This window comes from Canis lupus, chromosome 9 (genome assembly GCF_011100685.1).
Source record: "Canis lupus familiaris isolate Mischka breed German Shepherd chromosome 9, alternate assembly UU_Cfam_GSD_1.0, whole genome shotgun sequence".
Classification (NCBI taxonomy): Eukaryota; Metazoa; Chordata; class Mammalia; order Carnivora; family Canidae; genus Canis; species Canis lupus.
The window spans coordinates 6,996,882-7,017,728 of record NC_049230.1 but is presented as its reverse complement, the minus strand read 5'-3'; the positions used below and the strand labels follow the sequence as shown (position 1 = coordinate 7,017,728).

The window sequence follows — 20,847 nt, the reverse complement described above, 5'->3', positions numbered from 1 at the left end:
TATTTTTTTTAAGATTTTATTAATTTATTCATGAGAGACCGAGAGAGAGAGGCAGAGACACAGGCAGAGGGAGAAGCAGGCTCCATGCAGGGAGCCCCATGTGGGACTCAATCCCGGGACCCCGGGATCACACCCTGGGCCGAAGGCAGACACCCAATCGCTGAGCCACCCAGGGATCCCAATGTTGTGGTTTTAATTTGTTTGTTTCCTCTGGGAGGACGACAAGAGGGGAAAAGAGGGCCTGGCAGATGTTTATTGGCTTCCGTTTTTTTCAAGGAGAGATTTAAGAATCTTTCGATCTTAAAATCTTTTTTTTTCTTTTTTTTTTTTAATTTTTTTTTTCTTAGAATCTTTCAAGGAAAGATTTAAGAAGTTAAAACTGTAGAGCTATGGAAGGAGGAAAAGTCGTCTTGCAGAAAAAGTTCCCAGACCACTTGTGGCAGCCCTTTGCTCTGAAGTCCGTTATCTGTAATAATAGGAACATAAAAATATTCTGATCTCAGCATGTGGTACTAGCGCCTTTTGGATCAATGGCTATAAAGCGCATTGACCTTACTGAGCTGAAAGGAGAGCTTATTGGGGCGATAGGGCATCTGCTTGTGTGTCTTTTCCTTCTGCGTGAAGCCGTAAGCTCCCCAACCCGGAGCATCCCTGCTCTCTGATATCTGTTAGTCCTTCACCAGCTTGGAAGAACCAGGGACAAGCCGGAAAATGGAACAAAGCTGCTGACATTGAAAAAACAAAACAGAACAGAACAAAGAGGGCCATTCTGTCTTCTGGAGCGGGGCGGGGCGTCACAGAGGAGCGCAGATGTGGAAGGCCACAAAGTGGCCCCCAAGCTCCCTACCGCGCCAGCCGTGGGTCACCAGGAGCCGTGTCTCATCGGCTCGTTGCTGGGCTGCCGCTGGGACGCTCCCGCCCGTTCCCAGTGGCATCGCATCTTCCTTCCAGACCTGGGGGAGCGACCCAAGCCCACAGACGGGGACTCTCTGCCCCAAGACTCGGCCTTCCAGCCACGCGTGCTTGTGGGTTTGGCCTACGGAACCTCTGAGCTGCAGGCTCAGCGCAGGCTTGGAGGGCCGAGCTTGGGGTTCCCAGGCCACGTCCCTGGGTCTGGCGGGGACCCTTTGTCTAGGCTGGTTGGCAGCACCTTCCTGGTACCAGGCCGCGTACCTGGGCTCCTTGTTGGAAAGCCAAGGACAGGACTGCCATCGTCCTTCCCTCTGTGCCATTGGAAGGAAGTCACTTCCTTCCAGGAAGGCCCTCGCAGCCCCAGCCATGGGAGGGAGCCTGTCCCTCCACCTGGCAGGACGGCTGGGCAGGGGTGGGGGGCTGCGTGAGCCCACAGAACAGGCCCCCCTCTCCTCCTGCCACATGTCCAGGCTCTTCAGAGGCAGGATCGGTCCCTGCGTGTCATTTCAAAGTCCTATTGTTCTGCTTTCACGCAGGCTCCGGACGCTGGGAACTGTTGCTAGGTCCACAACAAACCCTTTCTCTTGGGAGGCATTTAGAAATCCCATAGTGGGAACAAAAGGTCAGGTAGCGACAGAGGAGCTTTTCCGTTAAACGTCCTATCCTGCAATCTGAAAAAGAACTTAGAATCCAAGGTGTTACGTTTTAAGGGAATCGTCAAGGAAGCAAAATGGGTTCCCCTGCTTGTTTCCTCATCCCCAGATGAGCCGGGGTCTCGGTTAAGACCAGATCGGGCCTGCCCCGGATGCAGGGACATCAGGGCCTCGGTCCTCCTGCTGCTTGCAGGCCTCCTCCTACTCCAGAGTTAGGATCAGGATGTGTACCCCCTTGGCTTCGGCCCCCAGGAGGCCAGATTCACAACCCTGGCCCTCCCCCAGGTGTCCGGAACCACCCAAAAGATGGAGGTGGACCTGGAGCAGCACCTGGCTCGGCTCAGTGAGATCTTTGCAGCACGGGGTGATTATATCCAGACGCTGAAGTTCGTGCAGCAGATGGCCGGCAACATCATGGTCCAGCTCTCAGGGCTGCCCGTGTGGAGGGAGGTCACCACGGAGCTGACCGAGCTGGCCGACCAGACTGGCTACGTGGAGTACTACAGGTGAGAGGCCAGCGGGAGGGGCACCGGGGGCTCCAGCGGCCTCCCTCGTCCCAGCCTGCATCTGGGGGCCCAGGCAGGTTGGTGCTACTGCCAGAAGGCCTTCGTGAGCCGTTACTGAGGTCAGAGGAGTGTGCGTGCCGAGTAGTGGACAGCCTCCTGCAGGCAGGCCCCAGAGACCCAGAAAGGGGTAAAGGAGCGGTAACGTGCCAAGATCGGGCCCTAGGGGCTGAAGCTGGCCTCCAGGGACTCCTCCGAGACCAGCATCCTCTGTGGCTGGTGCTGGGTGAGATGCCAGTGGTCTATAGGTTCCTCGCCTGCCAGGGGGGTTTGTGGGGCAGGATTTCCCTGTGCCTACAGACCACAGGGGTGCAGGGGGCCAGGGGGACGCTGGCCTCTCCGCCTGCATAGAGCTTCCCCGGTGGCAGCTTCTTAGCAAACCCAGAGGTGCCCCAGCTTCACTTCTGTAGAACCTAAGGGATGGGAGGCTGAGGGGCACTACCATTGCCATACTCAGATACACAAACTCGGACCTCCGTAACCTTTGGAGTCCGTGTACGTCTCCCCTGCCTCCCCAGACACCATCCTGGGTGAAGGCGCTGGACACGGGTCCACTGACTGGAGACCCGCTGCCGCCCTCCGTGTGCAGGATCCTAGTGGAGATCTGGGGTGAGCCAAGGAAGGACGAGGCAGTCTTGGCTTTGGGTGGCTCCTGGCCTAAGGGGGCTCTACACTGGTGAAGTGCACATCTGTGCACCGCCAGGGCCCAGTGCCTTGCAGGGTGGGAGGCTCTGGGGAGGGATGGATAAATGAGTCCTGCAGAACAAGTATCAGCTCTTTGGATCTACCCCCTACCCCCTAAATGTCTTAGTTTCCTATCAAGCCATTAGCAAATGTCAGAGGCTTCACCAGCCCCGTTGCACGATTTACTCTGGTTTTCTGGATTCATTTCTCTTTTATGAGAAAACCCCACCCCAGGCTGACTAATAAGGTCACAGAGGAAACGCTTCTGGTTGGACACACACACACACACACACACACACACACACACACGCCCCAAACCATGTCCAGGGCTCCTCCTCCCCAACCCTCCCCCCAGGATAAAGCCAGACCTTTGGCAAGGGAAGCCCATGAAGTCAGCCCCCAGCTCTGGCTGGCGCTCCCCGCTCCCCACTCATCTCTGCAGCCCCTGCATCCCCAGGGTGTCACATCCAGCTTCTCACTAGGTTTTGTGGGGATTTTTTTGTTTTCCTTTCTCACATTCAAAACTGCCTTTCTCCCAAGCAACGGAAACTCCTGACACTCCTGACTCGGGACTGGCTGTGACCCCGTGACCTGAAACAGTGGCATCTGATTAGCCCTGTGACATGAAGGCCATTCGTTTCCGAGCATTGGGAACCTCACTTGTGGGGGAGGGGTGCGGGGCAGGTGGAGAGTGGGTGCCCGCTTTGACCCTGCCTTTCTCTGCAAGTGGGCCTGCAGCGAGGCCGTGTACATCTGAGTGCGTCGGACGTTGGACGCTGACAAAGATGAAATCGGTCAGAGTTTGCATGTCAAAAGGGACTTATTTTTTTTTATTTTTTATTTATTTATTTATTTTATTTTATTTTTTATTTTAAAAAGGGACTTATTTTTAAGATGATTTCATTAAAAATGAGAGGAAGGGTGGTGGCCGTGCATCTCAGCTGTTTCAGCATGGGTCACCGAGGGGGTCCCCTCTGAGCCCCCGTCCGCAGCTCCCCCATTCAGGCCGAGGCAGACAAGGCCTGGTCTGAGGACACCAGCACCGGTGGCTCCTGAAAACAGATGGTGTCGTGTCCCCTCCTCCATCTGCTGTTTGCCGGCTCCTCTCCCCGGGCTGTCCTGGAACAGAAGCCTTATTCCTCGAGCTAGCCAGCCTTCTGGGCTCCCCTGAACAGACTCCCCATCTTTGCTTTCCAGATGGTTCTAGAGCGGAGCCCTCCAGCTAAGCTAATATTTTTTACCACTTTGATTACAAAGACTAAGTATCAGAGGCAATAAAAAGCCAAGCCTCTCCGAGAGGCTCATAACGGGTGTGACCGAGGCGTCCTCGGAGGCCAGATCCAGGAGAGCTTTGGGAGTAAGGGCCTCGCGCAGCTCCTGCCGGAGCCAAGTTCTTGGTTAGAAACACATCTCGGATCACTGCTGGGTTCCTCTGGGAAAACACATCCGCCTCGCAGAGCTGTTTCCAGGAACTCCTTACAACACGAGGTGTGGATGCAGAGAAAACGCATTGAAACACGATCTCGAAGAGTGAGTTAGAGGCACTCCTAACCTGATTTCCTGCCCGTGGGCGCAGCAGGGAGAGGGGTAATGAGAAACCTCTAGGTTTGAAATGTGAAACCAGGGATTTGAGAGGTGCCTGGTGGCTGCAAAATGGGATCCTGAGGTCCCTTCCTGCCCTGACTCTGATTCTAGGAAAACTGGCTCCGTGATGGCGGGAGGACCCTGCACATCCCCCCACACCCCCTGCTCCAGTCCTGGGAGCCCCTGCATGCAGCAGGCCTGCCCCTCTCTGGGCAAGGAGTCAGGGGTCTTGATTAGCACCCTTTCTTGGCACTCAGCCTCCACTCATAAAGGCCGGAAGAACCTGGCTTGGCTGCCAGGTGGCCTCAGCGTGCTCCCCTCCCTCTGGGAGCCTCGGACTTCCAGCTCCACCCTGCTCCCACCCACAACACTCCAGACTCCTCTCCCTCCCCCTGCTGTTAATGGAGCAGCAAACCATTACTGGAGAGGAGGGCTCCATGGGTTTATTTGGCAGTTGCATCCAGAGAAATAATAAGGGTCCAAAGACTTCCTTCTTTGGGGGTCCCTTCGGTTTGCCCCCCCCCACCCCGCAGTGTGGGGCTGTTAGATGAGGCTGGTGCTCAGTTCTGAGGAACCCCTGGGGATCCTCTGCAGAAGAGAAAGGAGCTCCAGGGCTTTCCAGGGCTTTGCTTGGGCTCGGTTCAACGCCTTTGGATTTAGGCACTCTGGATTCCCCAGCCCGCGCTTTCGAGGACAGGAAAGCAGGGACTTGGAGATCCCTCGATGGCGTGCCTTATCAACCCTTTGGACTTAGTGAGCAAGTAGCCTTCTACCCAGCAGTAGAGGTTTGGAAACTGAGTCCCAAGGGAGGGAGGCAGCTCGTCGGGGTCTGCCAGCGGGTGTGTGACTGCCTTTCCCTGTCCACGCAGCCCTGGGGGTGGGAGGCCCGAGGCGTGAAGGGTACCCCGGGATGCCCTGGCCTGAGCTCCCTGGTGGTCAGGGAAGGATCTCCCCCGCCACCCCCGCATCCAGGCACCCCGGATGGCGCTAAGCCCCATGCCTGACACAAATGTTGGTGAAAGGAATGTACAGGCCCTAAGTGGTGAGTCCAGGCAGCTGGAGGGAAAGACGGGAGGCCTCGGGGAGGCCAGGCTGAGTCTTCGTCACAGAAGCAGTCATCTTAGGGCCTTTCTGAGATCTGCAGACATAAATGTCAGGCCTGATCTGACGCCGGTGAGAGTTCTCGAGGCAACAGGAACCAGGCTCCAAAGAAGTGCCTGCTGGGAGGCTGCAGAGAGACCACATAGACCTGCCCTGCCCGGCGCGCGCGGCCACTACCACATGCGGCACTGGGATTTAAATTACTCAAAAGCAGCTAAGATTAGAAATTAAGTCTCTGTTGCACAAACCATATCTCCATTCTCCAGATCCACCTGTGGGCCGGGACAGAGGCAGTGGGCAGTGCAGCGATCTAGGACATGCCCGTCACTGCAGAGTGCTAGCTGACAGTACTGGTTTAGATCCTCGGTGTGACCCCTTTGTCCAGGCAGATGGGGGGCGCAGCCTCATCTCCTCTGCTCGGCTGCTGGCTCGGAGCAGTTTGTCCTAACGAAGGGTTAAGTGGGCCTGGGGGCTTCTGTGCAGGCTTCCCCGCTGGGCACCAGGTGGGGTGACACCTCCCCCTGACTGTCGCTCCCCATCCACCCAGATGGCTTTCCTACCTCCTGCTCTTCATCCTGGACCTGGTCATCTGCCTCATTGCCTGCCTGGGACTGGCCAGGCGCTCCAGGTGTCTCTTGGCCTCGTGAGTATCCCCTCCTGCGGGGCCGGGGAGGCGGGCAAGCATGTGGGGTGATGGTGTCCCCATCATAGAGAGACGGGGGCCTGGCCAGGCTTGGAGGGTGGTGGGGGCAGCAGCCTGAAGCCACCATCTGACGCCTCCTTGGCCCCCAGCCGAGGGAGACGGCAGCCATTGACTTACCATCTGGTCACCAAGCAAGGACTGGGCTTGCCTCCATGTGTCCCCACCGTCCCTGAGGCCTGACCACTGAGCAGCTGAAGGAATGTGGCCCAAGCATTAGAGCCTTCAGGATCGCTAATCAACACCTCCCCATAGCTTGTGCCCTCCGGGCTGTTTCTCTTCGGCCTAGGAACCTATGCTCCAGGCACTGGGCTCTATGCCTCTTGCCCAGCAGGCTGCTATTAGGGGCCACTGCAAGAGTCTCAGGGGCCAGGGGAGGACAGGATGGTGTCTCGGAGGAAGGGCACTGGAGGTTGGTGGGGTGACAGCCATCTGGCGTTCCCGCCTGCCAGCCTGTGCTTGGATCCCACTGGCTATGCCTCTCTCGTAGGATGCTGTGCTGTGGGGTGCTGGGCCTGTTCCTCAGCTGGACGTCTCTGGCCGCTGACAGCGCTGCAGCAGTGGTGAGTGGGGGTGGGGGTAGGGGGATGGTCTGACCAGGACCGTCTCTCTGGTGGCAAGTTGTTGTGTCCCGTCCAGAGCCCCCAGGGCAGGGCCAGCTTCCGGTCTCTGCCCTAACCTAGAATCTCGGAACTGATGGGGCTTGGATCACCCCCACCAGCCCCCTTGCCCTTCCTATGGGGACAGAGGCCCAGAGAAAGGAAGAGGCTTACCCAAGATCATGAGGTATTGGGGGCAAAGCCAAGCTAAGACGTCTGATCCCTGACTCCTTTCCCGCCCCATTGGCCCATTCCCAGCCGCTGCTTGTAAGGCCAAGCTCGGATGGCCAGGTGACCTCTCTGGGTGTGAAGAACGAACCGGGTCTGATGGGGAGGGGCAGGGTCTAACCAGAGAAGCTTCAGAAGCACGCTCTTTGGCCAGCTTCCCTGGGCACTGGGAATGTTGGAATGTGGCATTTAGCTTGCCTTCCGTCCCGTCGCCTTGGGCTCACACACACGGCTGGTGACACAATGGTGTGTATTTCTGGATGTGGTGCCTGAGGGTGTTTTTAAAAAAAAACAAAACAAAACACCCAAGCCGGGGGAAGCTTCCTATGTGAGTATGTTTGGTCTTCCCTGCACCAGACACTCAGGTTAAACTGTCCACGCGTCATTCATTCAGCTGACTCTCTGGCCCTGTGGTGTTCTGTGGTGCCAGGTGCCCAAGGATCCAGGTGCCCAGCAGGACACCTTGACATAGTCTGAGCCTGCAGGAGAAAGACGTGTACGCAGATCACTGTGACATGTGAGAATGGATACCACGGAGGTGCATGCTGCGTGTGTGTGAGTGAGGGGATGGCCAGGATTTACCAGGGGGTTTCAGGGAACCCCTGCCTCAGGAAGAACTAGACAGGCATGAGCCTACATCCCAAGGGCTGGAGCCCCTCCAGATGCAGGGAAGGGCAGGAGGGGAGGCCCCAGGTCACGCCAGAGCATCCTGTCGTGGTCAGGAGCTGCGCGGGTCCATAGTCCAGGGAGCAGCTGCTGGCTAGAGCAACACGCACAGCTGCCTGGCCGACAGCCTCCCTTCTGGGGACAAGTGTGAACACAGGGAAGCTTGCACAAGGCAAGCTTTCTGGGGGGGCTCTCCTGCGCCTCGGGCAGCTCTGCCTTCTGGAAGAGGTGGAGGCTTCCAGCTTGCTGCCTTGAGCTGCCCGTTGGGAGACAGCTCCCGCCCAGCGGGGCCTTCTCCCTCTCCCCTGGCTCCAGTGTTCAGGGAGACCAGGGGCGATTTCATCTCCCAGCTGGGCGCCCCAGGGCTGCCAGCGCTGGCCTGGCGACGAAGGCCATTTCCCTAATTGTTGAGTCAGGCCTGTGTGAGAGTGTTGTGAGGGAGCTGAATGCGCCTTTGAGAGGGCCGCGGACCGTGCTGCATCCTAATGGGGAGCGGGGTGAGGACGAGCGGGGCGGGAGGCCGCCGGCACAGGCTGCTGTGGGAGCTTTTGTGTGGTCCTGCTGGCCCTGCCCTGGGAGGCCTGCTCTCTCCAGAGCTGTGGGGCCTGAGCACAGAGGAGCACAGCTGCTGAGCCCCTCCCTCCCCATTCCTTCCCTGTCCCCTCCAGGAAGGAGCTGTGCCCCTGAGCATCTGCTCCCGGTGGGAGCTTGGGGAGCTGAGCTCTGGGCTTTGGCCCCCCAAGTCGTGCTGTGCTGCTCACCCCCTTAACCACCCCGACGTGGGGAGGGGCTGAGGGCTGAGAGGGAAGAAAGCACCAGGGAAGAAGGAAGGGGGCCACGGGGGCTGGGGGCAGGGGGGAGGGGTCATCCAGGCACACGGGGCACCTGAGCAGAGCGTTCCCCACAAATCCAGCCACTGAGGGGGAGGCCAGACCCACTTCACTGAGTCCCGCTAGGCAGGTAGGAGGATGGCCTCTGGAACCTCCTGCCTGTTCCACATACCCTGCCCCCCGGCCGCCCGCCGCCCCAGTGGGGGCCCCCAGGAAAATCCTGATGCTCCCCAGACCTCAGTTTCCTCAAGTGTGAAATGAGGAGATGGGGAGAAGGGTAGCTCTTGCCTTCAAGGATTGTTGATGGATGAGGTGGGTCAGTTAACCCCCGGGAGGCGTATGGGAGATGTTCAATAAGCAGGAACCTCGTTGGTTTGCTTGCCACACATCTAGGTCGTTATGTGAGGGGCGCAGGGGACCCCTGCAGACGGTCACCTCTGCTCTCCGGAGCCGGCTCAGCTGGGCTGGACACTGGGCTTCTCTGCCTGTGCTCAGTGCCCCTGCCTCTTCCCTGGTCCCCACTGTGAGTAGTGCACACAGGGGCCTGTCTCTACACTGACAGCAAAGTTGTATCCTCACTGAAGGGTCTGGAAGGCAGACCTGCCTGAGTGGGGTGGGAGGCCACATCCCCAGGGGAGCCTCTCTGACAGGGGCCTCTTGTTGCTCTTTGGACCCCAAACTTTGGGGGCCGTGATCCAGGCCAGGCTGGCAGCCTCTCTTCCCCCACTCAGGTCTGACTCCCCGCTCTTTGCCACTCCAGCCACAGGGGTAGGGGTGCATCCCCGGGCCTGCTGGTACAGTGGCTCTGATCTGTAGTGATAAGTCAATCTCATGGATGTAGGTGAGTGATTTGCATGTGGAGCAATTCTCCCCGGGTCCTGAGCACATGGTTGGGTGTGAGCGCAGGTGTATGTGTGTGCGTGCTTGTGCAGACGTGGCTCTGTGAGAGCTCTGCATCTAAAGCGGCACTTTATTCCCCAACCCACCCCCTACACACACACCCTTTCCAGACCATAAGTACCCTGATACAGCTTGCCCTGTATCTCATGCCTGGACCAGCACGTGGCACCTAGTAGGTGCTAAATGTGTATTTATCCGCTCAGTGGATGAGTGCGTGAAGCTCAAGCCTGGAAGCCTGAGGCAGCAGCTTCTGAAGGAGGCACCCGCAGTGGAGGGCTGTGGGGAGGGGGGGGTCCTCTGCTTGGGGAGCATGTGCTAGAGCAGGGCACGTGTTCTAGGAACAGGTTGGAGGACCAGAGCTTCCCCTGGCTGCTCTGAAAGATGGGGAGGGGCTCCTTTACCTGGTGTCCCACTGCACCCCCAGGCCTGGCTCAGGGGATGGCATTCCTGCTGCCACCAATCCCAGGGCAGACTCCAGCTCCCTCATGGCCCTTAGCAGTCACCTCTCCAGGCCATGCTGTGGGGCCCGGGCCCTCCAGCTCATCACTGCCAGAGCCTGGAGCCTACGTCCCCTAACCCCCAGCCCCCAGTCTTCCCAATCCCCCATCTTATCCTGAGCAGAACCCATACCTAAAGGCCCAGAGATGGATTCAATGCCAACATAACTCTTTAGGAAGAGAGTCTGGGGCAAGAAGGGGGGATGCTTCATAAATCGACACCCTGAAAGCATGTGGAGCTTGATAACAACAAGACCGAAAACACAACCGAGATGAACGAGGCCCGTGGTGCAGTAACTCCCCCACACGCGTTGTACAATGTGCACGTGTCCCTGAGGTCTGTCCCAGAAGCATCGTTCAGACACAGAGTAAGAGCTAACACTGCAGAGTGCGAGCTCTCCGACACTCGCCTTCCTGGGTGTTTTACTTAGATTAATTCACAGGGAGGGTAGCGTTTTTCTCTCCATGTTATAAGTGAGGCCGAGCTAGGAAGGGGCAGAGCCAGGACTCGAGCCCAAGGAGGACAGAGCGGGGGTCCAAGCCGTGGGGCCTGAGGGCGCCAGCTCCCCGCCGGGGGCTGGTGTCAGAACTTTCTTCCACCGCTCCCCGTCTCTCCTTGGCTCAGGGCACCAGTGACTTCTGCTCGGCTCCCGACACCTTCATCCTGAACGTCACAGAGGGCCAGATCCGCACAGGTAATGAACCCTCGGAGCCTCTGCTGTCAGAGCCGCTCCGGGTACTTAGACCAGGTCCGCGGCCGGCCACACCTTTCAGCCCTGTGGTCCCCCCTCCGTCCCCCAACCCCCACACCTTAGGTCCGGGGGGGGGGGGGGGATCTCTGGGCCATTTGTTAGAAGCGCCTCCTTGGGGAGTTTGGGGACTGGCTTGGCCACTGAGGAGGGTGAGGGCCCGGTCGCTTGAGCGCTCCCGCCCGACACCGATAGCTTTGCCTTGCAGAGGTGACCCGCTACTACCTATACTGCAGTCAGAGCGGAAGCAGCCCCTTCCAGCAGGTACGCCCACCCAGCCTGGTCATCACCCTGCCCACAGCCTCCTCTGCACCCCAGGTCCCAGCACCGACCAGTGAGCTGGGGGGTGGCTGGGTGCTTTTTCCTTCCTTATGAGGCTGACGCTGCTAGTCTGAGGACCACACTTTGAAGACTGTGCTGCTGTCAACCTGAGGGATGAGGGGAAAGGCAGGAATCAGGGAGGGCTGCCGGGGAACAGCTTCTGGGAAGCGGAGCCTCACAGCAGGGCTGTGGTGTCTCCCGGCCAGGCACTGACCGCCTTCCAGCGCTCGCTCACCACCATGCAGATCCAGGTGGCCGGCCTGCTGCAGTTTGCTGTGCCCCTCTTCCCCACAGCAGAGGTAAGGCGGCTGCCTCCCACAGCATCTGTGCTGGAAGAGGGGGAGCCCCAGCTGGACCCTGACCACCCTCCCCACCCCACCCCACCCCTCCCGAGCTCCAGGGCTCCGCAGAGCCAGGCTGTGGAGAGCGCTCCCTGGCCTCTTTGCACACGCTGCTGCCTGGGGTTGTGTCCGCAAGCCCGCCCCCACCGCTCACTGTCTGCCTATCGGCCTCTCTGCGTGTTTGCCTCCTCCTGCTTCAGAAAGACCTGCTCGGGATCCAGCTCCTGTTGAACTCATCGGAGTCCAGCCTTCACCAGCTGACAGCCATGCTGGATTGCCGAGGGTTACACAAGGTGCTTGGGTGGCCCTGGGTGGCAGGCGGGTGGGGGCACCCGGGCACACCACATTTTCCCAGACAGAAGCCAGGAGATGCTAGGAGAGTGGTTGCCTGGGCTCCTTGCACAAGGCCCTGGCATGGCACAGAAGCCAAACAGTAGGAAGGCAGAAGAGGTGTCTGGCTTCTTGTTTCTCTGAAGTAGCTAAGATGAGGAGAGTCAATGAAAGGTACCAAGGGATGGGGGTAGGATTCACTCTAGAACACTGGGGGACCCCAACATACATGAAGGAGGCTATTCTCCAGTTGTCCAGACTCCCAGCCATCTGGTCAACCTGTCCATCTCCCTGGCTGCATGTGGACATCCCCTGCTCATTGCCAGGTCATTTCTCCAAGAGTTCGGAATACCAGAGAGCCTCTAATGCGGGGAATAATCTGGGTGTATGTGAGCCCCCCACCCCACCCCAAGCAGTAAGCCAGTGCTTGTGGACGCTTATCACATCCCATACAGATTTAGCATGAAGGGTCATATAATGATCACAGCTGCCATTTGTTGAGTACTTGATTCGGTGCTCACCTTGTTCTGGGCGGTTTGTATCCTTAGTTGTCACAGTTAATATCGTGAAATACATGTTATTTCGTGGGCAGTTTTATAGATAAGGAAACTGTATGCATGTGTGGATGGATGGATAGATACGTACATACAGAGCTATAGATCTATAAAGTAGCTCACTGAAGGTTCCAGAGCCATCAAGTCAAGGGTTTGGGTTTGGACCCTGCCATTCTGACTTGAGAGCGGAGAACATGTGTGTATCCTCTCCCCCTCTGCACCTCCCACATCCAGTCCCTCAGCAAATCCTAGCATCTAGACTCACAGGCGTATCTTGAATCCGTCCACTTTTCTCTCCCCACTTCCGCCACAATCCAAGCACCACCCTGCTCCCCTGGGTGACAGCCGTGGCCTCCTGACGGCCTCCACCTTCTCTTGCCCCCTTGCCTCCCATGACCTTTCATACACGGCGGTCTTTGTAAAAGTGAGTTGGGTCACATCCCTTCCCTCACATCCCGTCACCTTCTGATCAAATGCAAGCTGCTCACGTGCCTACAAGGCCTCGTGGGAACTGGCGCCACTCCATCCTGTCTCTTGCTGGCCTTTTTTCTTTTCTGAACATGTCATGCTTGTCTCCTTCCCTCATCTGCTCAAGGCACAGTCCACTCCTTGCCTTGCTGGCCTTAGATTAAATGTCGCCTGTCTTCTGGCTCGCCTGCCCCGCAGCTGTGTCTGTCATACCCAGAGCTGACCCTTGTGCACAGTAGGTGGTCAGCACGTGCTTAAGAAGTGAACCCAAGAAGCCCCTGCTGTTGGGTTCCAGAGTATGGACCTTTAATGGCTGGACAAAAGGCTTGGGATGGGGAAAGGTAGGAGATGCCAGGCCCAGGCCTGGGGACAGGGGGTGTCGGAGACAAGCTCAGATCCCAGGCTCTGCCCCCACCTGCCTTCCAGCTGCATGTCCTTCTCCTGCAGGACTACCTGGACGCCCTTGCTGGCATCTGCTATGATGGCATTGAGGGCTTGCTCTACCTTGGCCTCTTCTCTCTCCTGGCTGCCCTGGCCTTCTCCACCATGATCTGTGCGGGGCCTCGGGCCTGGAAGCACTTAACCACCAGGTAGGCTGCCTGGGGGCTTCCCCGGGGGAGCATGCAGGAAGCTCTGCTCTGGGACTTAGCCTGGAACTGATAATCTGGGACGAATGATGGCAGCAGGGGACCCAGGTATTCAGCCCGAACGGGCTGGCTGGATTTCTGCAGAAGCTTCTGGAAGAGTCCAGACAGACTCCAAAAGGAGATTCCAAGGAGCCAGGGCAGGAGCAGAGCTGAGAATGGTGACGGTGTGTCATTCCACAACCTGGTGTCCCCCTGCTTGTCCGCTTTTCCATGCAGGACTTTGTGGTGTGAGATAATGAGGGCTCTGGGTGCTGGAGGGGCAAGAAGGATAGGTGGTAGCACTGTTAGCGGGGCACCTACATTCTCATTGAGGAGGTAGAGGTGAGATGGTATTTCTGTGCCTCTGGGTAGATCAGACAAAAGGAAGCAGGGCAGGGAGGGTCAGTGTGACGGGGTCAGCAGGGGGCGCTTCCTGGAGGAGGGGACGTGAAGTTGGGAACTGGCGGAGTGATCTGTGTGAGGCAGGGCAGAGGACCGTGTTTTCCAGGCACCTGAAAGGGACACGTGTGGCCAGAGAGAGTCCTGGGAGCAAAGATTGGGAAGCAGACCAGGATCCCGCTGCCTCCAAGCCTCAGCCCTCACGGCCGGCTGTGTCCTGTGTGTTGTTCTAGGAACAGAGACTATGACGACATCGACAGTGACGACCCTTTCAACCCCCAGGCCCGACGCATCGCCGCTCACAACCCACCTCGGGGGCAGCTTCGCAGCTTCTGCAGCTACAGCAGCGGCCTGGGCAGCCAGACCAGTTTGCAGCCCCCGGCTCAGACCATCTCCAACGCCCCGGTCTCGGAGTACATGTATGGCAGGGGCTCCCCGGGCATCCCCTTGTACCTGCCCCCACACGTCGGGGCTGGGGCAGGGCCACCCCGCCTAGCCCCCCGGGAGCTAGCTCTGAGGACAGCACCTCTGCCAGACGAGGAACCCCCTGTAGATGCCAGGCCTTCCAGCATAGACACTCAGGGCAAATCGCAGGCCCCAGAAGCTGTATTTCTCCAGGCCGTGCTGCTCCTGGCCCCTGGCACCCCGTCACCCCGTCCGCTGCTTCCCTCCTGGGCCTCCCCAAGTGCTTTCCCAGATATTCCTGCCCGCACCTCCTCCCTGGCACATCTCCCTCCCCCAGCTCGCACCAGCTCATACCTGCACCCCCATGGGCCCCTCCTGTAGCAACCCGAGGACCCCGGTCCCCACACACCACGCCTCCCCGTCCTGAGCTCTCCTCTCGGCCCCGCAGGAACCAGGCCATGCTCTTCGGCGGGAACCCACGCTACGAGAACGTGCCGCTCATCGGAAGAGGCTCCCCTCCTCCCACGGTAACCTGGGCTCTCAGGGCAAAATCACACCTATGGCCCTTGTGGGAGAAATGATTAAAGATGAGCCCTCCTGCCCACCCGTTGAATCTCCTCTGCAAAGGTAGACAAAAATGAAACAGGTTTGTTGTTGGACGAGGCTGCCGTGCACATCCCAGACGATCCACTAAGGTCGTGGCAGACAGGAAGCTCGCCTCGTAGCAAGGCAGGCTCACCCCAGTGCATGCCTGTCCCCAAGCAAGACTCCACAGCACCTTTGTCGCTCCAGTCCATCGTAAGCATCTGCCGGTTAGGTTAGGGTGGCCCTCAGTGTCACTAGTTGCCACAGAGATGGGGACAGTCCTCCGTGATGCTTACCTTCCAATGAGATGGCTCCCAGGCCCTGAAGAAAATGTTCCCGGATCGTAAAGCTGGCAAGAGCCTGGTTTAGCCTATAAGAAGGTTTATATACATCTCAGAGGGACAGAGAAATCATTTGCAGTGATAAGTTTGCTGAAGGAAATAATCTAAAGAAAGAGTGCATCCTGTTTGCTCGAGGGAAATGGTTCGGCTTTGGGTCGCCTTTAACCCCTTGACCCCCTGGGCTGTGGGGTGGCAGCTGGGACACCACCCTTCCTCCAGCCAGGGAACAGAGATGCCGGGCCGGGGCAGGAGCCGGTGGCAGGAGCGGGTGGAGTTGCTGAGAAAAGGCTTTGTCCTCTCCCAGAGGACATTGTTGCACGTGGAGACAGGAGACCGTGCAGTTCAAGGACACGGACTCCGGTACCAAATGCCTGGGTTCACACCCAGCTCGTTGCTTATGACCCCTGTGACCTTGGACAAGCATGTCGCCTCTGTGTGCCTCAGTTTCCCCACTGTAGAAGGGGGATGGTAACAGCACACACCTCACTGTGGGGGGAATTTCGATCACTGTGTGTGTGTGTGTGTGTGTGTGTGTGTGTGTGTGTGTGTGGTGCCGTAGATGCTCTAAATGGGAGCTGTTTGTTTTACACCCTCTTCCCACCCCACCTTCTCCACAAGCTAAGGCATTTATAAGATGTGGGGGTGGGAGGGGAGCAGAGAGCAAGTCCAGGAGTCTGCGATGGGGAGAGGTTCGCAGCAGAGTTCTCAGCATCTGTTGGGGAGGCGCCCCTGCCTCCGCCTGGCCGGACACGAGGCACGTGAATTCAGGGGGTTTGGAAGGGGCCGTCCAGCTGCTGAGCTAGAAGCGCTGGGGACTGCAGGACGTGCCCGGGCCCTGAGAACCAGGATCCTCGCATCCAGTGAGTCAGCCCCAAACACAGATGGTGCTCCCGGGAAAGAGGTGGAGACCTAATCAGTGTCTCACAAGCACCTGTCTGACCTGCAGAGGGGAGGCTCTTGGGATAAGTGCTTTGGGGCCTGGAGGGAGGAGCTGACCCTCCTGGTCTGTGGAATCTGAGGAGGTCCGGTGCAGCAGGTGGCATGTGAGCCACCTCTGAGCAGGGTTTTCACCCCAGGGCTGTTTGTCCCCCAGGTGACACTTGGCCTGTCCGTAGGCATTTTTGATTGTCACAATTGGAGGGGCAGGTGCTATGAGCACCTAGCAGGTAGAGGCCAGGGATGCTGCTCAGCATCCTTCCACACACACCACATCCTGACCACACAGATCCAGCCCCACTTGTCCCCAGTGCCATGGTTGAGAGACCCCACCTTGACCAGTCCCCCTTCTTTCCCACCATCACCCCATCTTGCTGGGTTTTGCCCAGAGCACCTCCCCTGCTCTCCTTAGCCGCACAGCCCCAGACCCAGGCCCAGCTCTTGAGTCCCGGGGTCCTCAGGAAGGGACAGTGGGATGGTCAGAGCCAACATTTTAAATTCCCACCCTGGCTTTCTCTACCCAGATGCCTCCTGGGTTCCTTCTCCTGCTACCAGCTGCTGCAGGCCCAGGAATGCAGATTGATTTTAATAATAATCTGAGCGAAACATAATTAGGGGGAAATCTGCTGCTGTGCATGAAGAATCACTCAGTACACTGGGATGCCAAATAAAAATGGTTTTTGGATTACCTTCTGTTTTGAAAGATCCAGGCCACTCTCCCTGCCATTAGCAGAGATAATCAAGAGCTAACCTTATTTGCAAGGCTCAAGGACAGAGTCCCTCTCCTCCCCAGAGTTCAGACCTGCTCAGGAACTCTCACTGCTTCAGAGTTGGCTGCCCTGCCCCACCCAGCTCTACTTGCCCCAGGGAGGAACCCTCCCCACCATCACCTGCCATGCAAGGGGTGCAGAGGCATCGGCAGGTGGTGCTGACCACAACCCCTAGCATGAGGGTGTGGATGTTCACCCCCATAGATGGCACAGCTGGCTCTCCCTGCCCTCCCACTGCACCTGCTCTGAACACTCCTCAGTACTCGGCAACTGGCACATTTCATGTTTGGATGGTTCCCTCCCTCTGCCAGCCGCATCTCTGGCACAGACGGGGATTTCACTACGGGGGTGATAGCAAGCAAGGCAGTCGGAATGTACAGCCTGTCCCATTGGCTGGAAATGCGCCCCCCCCCCCCCCCAGCTCTCCCTTCGAGAAATCCCTCGTGTCCTCTCAGGCACCATGTCCTAGACTTGGCGGGCAAAAGTGACCCAGGCAATTATTAAGAATATCAGTACCGGGACTCTAGGCTCGCTGAAGCGGACGATCCGGGGCGGCACCTGGGAAGTTCTAAGTGTATCAAGCAGCCAGTGATCCTCATCATCTGGGAAGTTTGGGGAATAGTACTTCAAGGAGACGCTCACACATGGGTGTGTGTCAGAATCATCTGAGGACTTATTGCAACACGGGCTCCTGGTCCCCAGGAAATCTGGGGTGGAGCATTTCCAACGTGTTCTGAAGGTCTGGGAAGCCCCCGGGGAGAACGTCAGTCTGATACAGGCTTCCTCACCCTCCACGCTATTGATGGGCCGGGTCATTCTAGGGGACGGGGATGCCCTGGGCACTGCAGGATGTTTAGCTACCTCCCTGGCCACTACCTGTCTGATATTGGTGGCTCCCCTGCTCCCTAGCCACCAGTTGGGATAACCAAAAATGCCTTCAGACATTGCCAGATGTCCCTGGGGGCAAAATCACCCCTGGTTGTGAACCTTTGGGTTGCAGAGCCCCAGCACCCACCTCCAAGCCCTCGCTAGCTGGAGCATGTGTTCCTCCTCTGGTGTCAATGGCCTGGACCTGGACCCCCCAAAACTTGCCTCTGGCCAGGAGACACTCGAGTCCTGCTGAACCCTGCTATTCCACGTCAGCAGACCAGCAGCATCTGGCGCTCGTTCAAAATGCAGAATCAGGTCCTGGGATGTGAACTGTGGGCACGTGGGAAGCCCCATCTCTGCCCAGAGCCGTAGCTAGACTGCGGTCAGAACTTACCTTGCGTTAGGTCACTGCTTCTCCAACTCGGCTGCATTTGGAAGAGCTTTAAAAAAAAAATGCTGGTGGCACCTTAAGATGTTGAAGTTCATGCGGTGTGGGTTTGGCCTCAATAAAAAAAATATTGGTGGGCATGGCCTGGGCATCAGGATTTTTTTAGGCTCCCAGGTGTTTGTAATGCACAGCCGAGTTTGAGAACCGCCGTGCAAGGGGCGTCACCTGTTTGCTAGCATCCCGTCCTTGCCCTGCAACTGCTGAGGGCACTCAGGTCCCTTTTGCGGAGGAGGCACCTGAGGCTGGCAGAGGGTGGAGAGCCCGAGCCAAGGTCCTGGGATGAGGAAGATGTGTCACTGGGTCACTGGGATTTGAATGTGGGTCTCTGAGTCCGTGGACCCATCCCCTCAGCCTACTCGCTAGGCAGGCTCCCCAGTGCACTGGGGCACTTGACATGGTCCTGGGTGCTGGTGGTGGGCCCCGGAGTGGACGTGGCTGCCATAGCGGAGGGAGGGTGGCTGGCCTGTGGGCGTCTTGCACTTGAGGCTGGGAGCCAGGTGTCCGGGTGGCTCAGGACTGGAGGCATGGCCAGCAACGAAGCCTTGGCCAAGCCACTCTAGTGCTCCCACAACGCCTATGATAGAGACCCACCCTGCCCCCAGTCCCCAGGGAGCTCCCGCACCCTCACTAGCCCGGGGTCTGGTGCAGGGTCCTGTGCGGCCACCCCTGACCGGACCCCTTCCTTCTCTCGCACAGTATTCCCCCAGCATGAGGGCCACCTACCTGTCCGTGGCGGACGAGCACCTGAGACACTACGGCAATGAGTTTCCAGCCTAACACCCTGTCTGCAGAGGTGCCTGCCTCCCCGAGCCGGTTTGGTTTTGAATGAAGGCCAACGCGAGCTGCGTTTCTTTAATAGAAACCAAAGGCATCTGGAGACTGGGCGCCGGCCCACAGGATTGTCAGGCTCTCGGGCTGCGGAGGAGCGTCAGCGATGCGGGGGTATCGACCTGAGCTCAGCCGAGATTCCCAACCGAAAGCCCAGGCAGACAGAAGACCCGTGACTCAGGCCAGCCTCTCCCTCTTCGCCCTCCTGTCCACGCCAGAAATGCCCCCAGGTGCTTGGCCAAGCTGAAGCTGGGAGCCTGGTTCCGCTCACCCCTACATCCTCTCCCTCACCAGATGGGAGCTGGCATCGAAGAGGGCCAGGTCGGGCATCACCTGAGAGATGTAGGTCCTCCTGGATCTTATTGCCGGGCCTCTGGCTCCCGCAAACCTGGCTCGCGGGTCCAGGTGGCCATTGTCTCCGAGTCCCCTCTCTCCTCCCAGCTGCACGGCTGGTGGGCAGCGTTTCCCTGCAGGTAAAGGTGGACGGGCTGATCAGGAGATTAAGGCAGGTGATGTCTCTGATACAATGGGACACTGTCCAAATCGATCCCCGGAGCCAGACGGACCCTCCCTGGACCACAGAGGGAAGGTGCTGGGGAGCTGTGCGGTGGGTGGCCCCAGGGCCGGGGACCATGGCTGCATCCCTGGAAGGCTTCCACAGTGAGACCCTGTGGGGATGTGGGCAACAGCTGCCACCTTCTACCCCTCTCCCACCACCCTCCACCACCTCTCCATTCCAGAATCAATGCTGTGAGTTTGTTCACTACAGATAGGGACAGTCTCAGGTATTAATAGACACTTTGAAAGCGACACTAACTCTCCCTCCCCCCACCCAGTGTTTTGAATATTTTGATTATCCAAAGAATTGAAACTCCTAGTGCATCCAGTTTTTACAATAGATGTAGGGCTCATTCCTTACCCCTGGGTTGTATGCCATTGCTTTGCAGATTTTGCTGGCATCAGCCAGTTCTTTATGGATCTGAAGGAAGGGAAGATTTATAAACAAAGTAGAGACCATGAGACATACTGTCCCGAGCTGCTGCTTGGTGGGGATGTGGGTTCATCACGTTCAAGGAGGGAGGCCCTTTAGGACAGAAAAGCTTAGAGGGACAACTGCACGCACTCTCCTGTCCTGGGGGCTGCCCAAGTGAATGTCCCCTCCCTTATGTCTTCAGGCAAGTTTGTCTTAAAGGTTTTAGCAAAGTGGGATGGTGATGTGTGTTGCCCTGAGATGGGCCTCTTCTTCCCTAATCCCATTCCATCCCGTTGTCCTGGGCCCCCTGAGCTCCACTTGCTCCGTGAGAAGTAGCTTATTGGCCAGGAGGAAATGACCCACCATCCTGCCTGCTGAGGATCCAGGGTTAGGGTCTCTGGTGCTTCTAATCTCCTGGCAACTTGGAGTGCACAGCACGGAAGCCCACGCAGCCTTGCACACCCAAAACCAGGGACACGGGATGACCTGGCTGGGAACGAGGGCTCCATTTCCATTTTCAAAGAGCCACTTTCCCATCAGGACACTGACAGCAGAGCAGCTCTTGGTGCCCAGCCACACCTCTACGACAGAAGAGGGCCATAAGGCAGCCTGGACTCTTGCCTCACCTGCGTTAACCTGTATGTACCGTGTACCATAAACGTATCTGTGTATGGCCACGTCGCACGCAGATAGGAACTCTGCGACGTCGAGATGTTGCTTCTTAACATTTTGTTGTTGGCGACTGTAGAGTTGTTTTGAATGCGTATAAACTAAACTAGAATCCTTTGGGTAGTTCCTGAAGGAGCCAGGTGGGCACACCTCTGCTTGATGCATGTGCGCCCTCACCTGGGGAGAAATAAACCACTTGTACTAAAATGTGCGCTCTCGTCTGACTTCCTCCGCAGCAGGAAATAACGAGAGTGCCGCAAGCTCCCTGCAGGCTGGGTTATGGGAGGGAGGGCTTCTCTGCAGATTGGACTGATTGC

At 57.8% G+C, this 20,847-nt stretch overlaps 1 protein-coding gene across 2 annotated transcripts in view; it reads left to right on the top strand.

The window, feature by feature from the left end:
* TTYH2 (tweety family member 2) overlaps positions 1-20,737 on the top strand; it is a 36,559-nt gene extending 15,822 nt beyond the window's left edge. For both annotated transcript variants that reach the window (XM_038546708.1, XM_038546709.1), the window contains 11 exons: positions 1,851-2,071; positions 6,045-6,140; positions 6,688-6,760; positions 10,543-10,612; positions 10,875-10,930; positions 11,194-11,286; positions 11,529-11,621; positions 13,128-13,270; positions 13,939-14,124; positions 14,559-14,637; positions 18,757-20,737. In XM_038546708.1, the coding sequence (XP_038402636.1) occupies positions 1,851-2,071; positions 6,045-6,140; positions 6,688-6,760; positions 10,543-10,612; positions 10,875-10,930; positions 11,194-11,286; positions 11,529-11,621; positions 13,128-13,270; positions 13,939-14,124; positions 14,559-14,637; positions 18,757-18,837 (1,191 nt within the window). In that variant the 3' untranslated portion in view covers positions 18,838-20,737. The remainder of the gene's footprint in view (positions 1-1,850; positions 2,072-6,044; positions 6,141-6,687; positions 6,761-10,542; positions 10,613-10,874; positions 10,931-11,193; positions 11,287-11,528; positions 11,622-13,127; positions 13,271-13,938; positions 14,125-14,558; positions 14,638-18,756) is intronic.
* The last annotated feature ends 110 nt before the right edge of the window (positions 20,738-20,847 follow it).